Source organism: Opisthocomus hoazin, chromosome 31 (assembly GCF_030867145.1).
Source record: "Opisthocomus hoazin isolate bOpiHoa1 chromosome 31, bOpiHoa1.hap1, whole genome shotgun sequence".
Taxonomy (NCBI): Eukaryota; Metazoa; Chordata; class Aves; order Opisthocomiformes; family Opisthocomidae; genus Opisthocomus; species Opisthocomus hoazin.
The window spans coordinates 3,995,328-4,000,334 of NC_134444.1; the positions used below are offsets into that span (position 1 = coordinate 3,995,328).

At 50.5% G+C, this 5,007-nt stretch overlaps 1 protein-coding gene across 1 annotated transcript; it reads left to right on the top strand.

Annotated features, from left to right (window-relative positions):
* Positions 1-3,510: 3,510 nt before the first annotated feature.
* LOC142365089 (olfactory receptor 14C36-like) lies at positions 3,511-4,455 on the top strand. The gene has a single exon (XM_075445533.1). The coding sequence runs from the start codon at positions 3,526-3,528 to the stop codon at positions 4,453-4,455; it is 930 nt and encodes a 309-aa protein (XP_075301648.1). The 5' UTR covers positions 3,511-3,525.
* Positions 4,456-5,007: the final 552 nt, after the last annotated feature.

Here is a 5,007-nt window from a genome sequence, read left to right on the forward strand (position 1 = left end):
TTTGTAATGCCTTGCAACACCTTGTGCTGTTACCTTGTGAGGGAAACCACTATCATGGTAAGCCATCTGCGTGAAAACATGAACAGCTTACCAAATGGAGCTTCATTCCAGGGGACCCTGAGAAACTCTGGGATTTGGCCAACAGAAACATCTGCAAGTTTTGCAAGGAGTAATGGCCATTCCTAGACTAGCGTGAAGAATAAGCCCTTAGTTCAGGGCAGGCTGGACCTGACTGGCTGAGCAGGGGGCCTGAGAAGGGCCTGGCACTTTGAGGAATGCCATACAAGCCAGTGGTGTATGCTTTCCATGAACAAGCCAGCTGTATATGAAGCTGCATTAGGAGGAGCATGAGTCCCCCACACCAGGGGAGTTGTCATCCCCCTCAGCTGAGCCCTGCTGTGCCCACATGTGGGCTAGTGTGTCCCCTCGGTGGGGCTTCCTGCTCTGAACAAGTGGGGAGGCACTGGAGAGAGTCCAGAGGAGGTCTGCCGAGGTGGGGTTTGGGGTCTTAAGCACATGGCCTGTGTGGGAGTCTGAAGGACCTGGGCTTCTTTAGTCTGGTGAAGTGGAGGCTAAGGGGAGCTCAGTCAGACCATGCAACATCTTGAAGGGTGGATTTCTGAGATAGTGGTGCTTCCAAGAAAAAGCTGCAGGTATGGCACACTGTAGGACAGGCTGTGGTGGAGGCAGTTGAGAGATGTTGTAAGGTTGAAAGCCCACAACAGAGCTGACCTTTCCATCACCTTGGCCATGGTTGTTGTCTCTGCAAAGAAGGCTTGCCAGTAGGTGCCTTAACTGTATCCACCAAGACTTATTACCTCCTTGCCCCACCCAGAAGAGATCCAGATGGCCAATGCTGTTGTCCTGCACTTGGCCTTGCACATCCCCACATCACACTGCCCCTAGAAAATCCTTAAACAATGCATGAGGGACAGGATCAGCACTCCCAGAGGTTCAGGGTGAGGACTTGGCCTTTTGGCTTAGGGTACCACATGCAGGTTTACTCAACCCCAGAGCCACCTTTACATGGACTTTGCCTACCTGTCCTCCCTGCCTCTCGTTTTCTGCTCTAACTAGACCCCAGGGTGGATTTGTCAGTAATAACCCTCAGTGGGACTATTAACGCTCTAAAGAACCTTGGAAGTTACATCTGAGTTTGTCTCCTTCGAGAGATGTCATCTACCTCCTCTCAGAGTCTGAGGTTCATGGACTAGCACCAAACCCATTAGAGAGGTCACAAGCTGGTCCTCTGCTGCTGAGCTGGGCTGGTCTCCTGGGACAGAGAGAGATCATGGCAAGCAGGCAGCACTGCAGAGAGACAGCTCTGCCCAAGAACAGCTCCTCTGCAAAGCACAGGAGGGCTGAGGGCACTGCCTGCAGGCACCGAGGGCAGACAAGAGGCATGAGAGAGAAAAGTTACAGGCATGAGAGAGAGACGTTATAGACAGTCTGGGGTGCAAGGACAGGTGAGAGCTCACTGGGGGAGAATACTTCACAGCCCTTGACACAGTAATTCTCTGGCTACAGAGCAATGCAGGTGAGTTCCTGGAAGCGTCTCCTAGACCTGGCACATGTTACAGCTGATAGGACCTGTCAGGATGTCCCTCCTGGCTTTTCTGGTGTGGAGGAGGAGGTCGTGCTCCAGAGCAGGGATTGCCTACTGCACCATCAGAGGGACAGGCATGATGGCTCCCTCCTCCCAGGGATGGCTGCAGGGGTGCCAAGCTGTGTGTGCATGCATGGGGTGCCCCGGGATCTGAGAAGGGTCCCTGCACCTCAGGGGTCTTTGTGCAAGGATGGGGTCCATCTATTGTTGAGAGGATGCTGCATGGGTGTGGGCTGCGCACAGCTCCAGATCACCCCCAGGGCATTTCCAAAGGGATGCTTCCAGAGGAAAGTGCAGGCAGGGGCTGCCTAGAAATGACGGTGCTTCCTTAGTCTTCAATTTCATGCTGTGGGGGTGTGAAAGGAAAAGGAGCTGCTTCTTTTGAGAAGTGACTGGTGATCTTGAACAGTTACATGCTCTGCTAGGAGCCCCGTAAACTGCCTTCGCCTACCCCTCAGTCTGCAGACAGCACCAGCATCACCTTTGCTGGCTACATCATGGTTTGTCTGACCTGCTGTTTACCATCTGCAAGCAGGGAGATGTCCCTAGACAGTGCCCTTCCACAGAGAGCTTTCTGTAAGGCAGAACTGAGCACAGAGACCAAGGGATGGAGTCACTAAGAAATTGCTGAGGAAAATCATGTGTGGCAGGGAAGTAGCTGGAAAGGGTCCAGGAAGAAGAAACGTGGGCAGGGAAGCAGACCAAATGAAAAATGGTAATGTCATGGCAGGGAGAATTGGGTAAACGCCCCGTCATCCCCTTCAGTGTTGTCACCTTCCGCTGAGCAAGCCCCCTTGCCTCCTCTCTGACCCAGCAAAATCTCTGCCCTCATGGGAATGGGGCACAAGGAGTCACCCAACCTTGATGGAAGCATTGTGGTGCTGCTCTTTCACTTCCCACCTTTCTGTGCACCTCCTGTTCCTGTTCTGGGGCTCTGTGGTGTTGGAGGAATTTTAGACGCCGACCCTTAAAGCCTTGCTAGGCAGGGGTCTGCATGGGAGTGAGGTGCCTCTGCCGCCTGCTGACCCAGGGGCTCCAGGAAATGTGGGCTGTGGGCTTGGGAGTAGAATGGCTCGCCCCAGAGGAGATCCTGTCTGTAAAACACTGCAGCATTTCTCTGCAGTGTCCTGCCAGGCTGTGAGCTGGACACCAGACACAGCTGTCTCACAGCATCTTTCTGGTACCTGAGATAGCCCTCAAGAAGCCCCAAGAGGTTCTAAGACTGGAAAAGGTGTTGAGCAGCTGTATGTGGGCAGCTGAGACCTACGCTGCATGTCCTTTGCCTTGAAGGAGAGTGTGGAGGTTACCCTCAGCCACCCTGTGAAAGAGGGAGAGGTTTGGACATGTGAACTTTGAATTCCAACTTCACTGCTCAGCAAAGTCCCGTTTCATGTAAGGTGAACATACGACTGTGATGATCGTTCAACTCAAGGACATGCGAGTGCAGGGCACCTGGGAAGAAGAGTGACAGAGCATCTCCCCTCAGCCTTCACTGAGTGACAGTGAACACTTTTGCCACTCAGGTCTCACAATAGAAATACTGAGGATTTCTACCTTCTAAGAAGCCTCCTCAGGTAGGGCAGTAGGAACTAAAAGAAAATTTTAAAAATGAAAAATATATTAAAGAACTGTCATTCCTTAGAACTGGCAAAGAAGATGCCAAAACCTCATTACACATGAGAGTGGATTTCATCTGATGGAAACAGTGAATATCCGAGCTGGTACCTCCCTTTTCCCACTCCCACTGCAGCAGAGCAGAACTGAGTGTTTGGGAGTCCATGGGAGATTCTCCGAACCTCGAGGTATAGCTATGGAATTGTGAGAGAAATTAAAAGTTTTAGTATTCTTCCTTAAAATGTCTCTGCTAACTTCTCACTTTTCTTTCATCTGCAACAGTCCCACATGTCCAGAGGAAGCAGATGTCCAACAGCAGCTCCATCACCCAGTTCCATCTCCTGGCGTTTGCAGACACACGGGAGCTGCAGCTTGTAACCTTCTGTCTCTTCCTGGGCATCTACCTGGCTGCCCTCCTGGGCAATGGCCTCATTATCACTGCCATAGCCTGTGACCACCGCCTCCACAACCCCATGTACTTCTTCCTCCTCAACCTCTCTGTTCTTGATCTTGGATCCATTTCCACCACTCTCCCCAAAGCCATGGCCAATTCCCTCTCGGACACCAGAGCCATCTCCTACATGGGATGTGCTGCACAGGTCTTTCTCTTTGTCTTCTTCATCGTTACAGCATTTTCTCTCCTCACTGTCGTGGCCTATGACCGCTACATTGCCATCTGCAGACCTCTGCACTATGGGACCATTCTGGGCAGCAGAGCTTGTGTCCACATGGCAGCAGCTGCCTGGGGCACTGGGTTTCTCTATGCTGGGCTGCAGACTGCCAACACATTTTCACTCCCCCTCTGCCATGGTAAATCTGTGGACCAGTTCTTCTGTGAAATTCCCCAGATCCTCAAGCTCTCCTGCTCACAGTCCTTCCTCAGGAAAGCTGGGGTTGCTGTGCTTGGTATCTCTTTAGCATTTGGTTGTTTTGTCTTCATTGTGCTGTCCTATGCGCAGATCTTCAGGGCTGTGCTGAGGATCCGTTCTGAACAGGGACGGCACAAAGCCTTTTCCACTTGCCTCCCTCACCTGGCCGTGGTCTCCTTGTATGTCAGCACTGGTATGTTCACCTACCTGAAGCCCTCCTCCATCTCCTCCCCATCCCTGGATTTGGTGTTGTCATTTCTGTACTCGGTGCTTCCTCCAGCAGTGAACTCCGTCATCTACAGCATGAGGAACCAGGAGCTCAAGGATGCTCTGAGGAAACTGATGACTGGATTTTTTCAGAAGTAATGAACTATCTTCTGCTGCGTATTACAAACAATGGAACTCCTTAAAGGCCCATACATTTTTCTGACATGTGTCTTTTTTCCTTTGTTTGGTTCGATTTTTTTTTCTCTTTTTTTTTTTTACTTACAATAATGTTGTCCACTGATACCTGTGAATGTATCAAATATAGCATGTAGGGGATGTTACACTTTAGGTGGTCAGCATCATTGCACAACCAAAGCAGGTCTTGGTTCTTTGCGAATAATTAGAACAGTTGTAAGAAAGAGACTCCTGAATGATCCCTTTAGACCTTGGGAGAACAGGTATGCAAAGTACTGAGCTAAAGAGGCTGCGAAATGAAGATGATCTGAGGACTCTGACAATCACAGAGAGACATCAACAAACATGTGCGAAGGACGTTACCATATACTGATGAGTTGTTGGAAAAAACATTACTATGATAAGCATTTCTTGGAAATGTAATGAATATGTGTGTTAACACAGCGTAAATACCTAGTAACAATGTCCCTTTGGTGCACACTTTTGGAGAAGAGATCCCCTGTGTGCCCAGCGTCA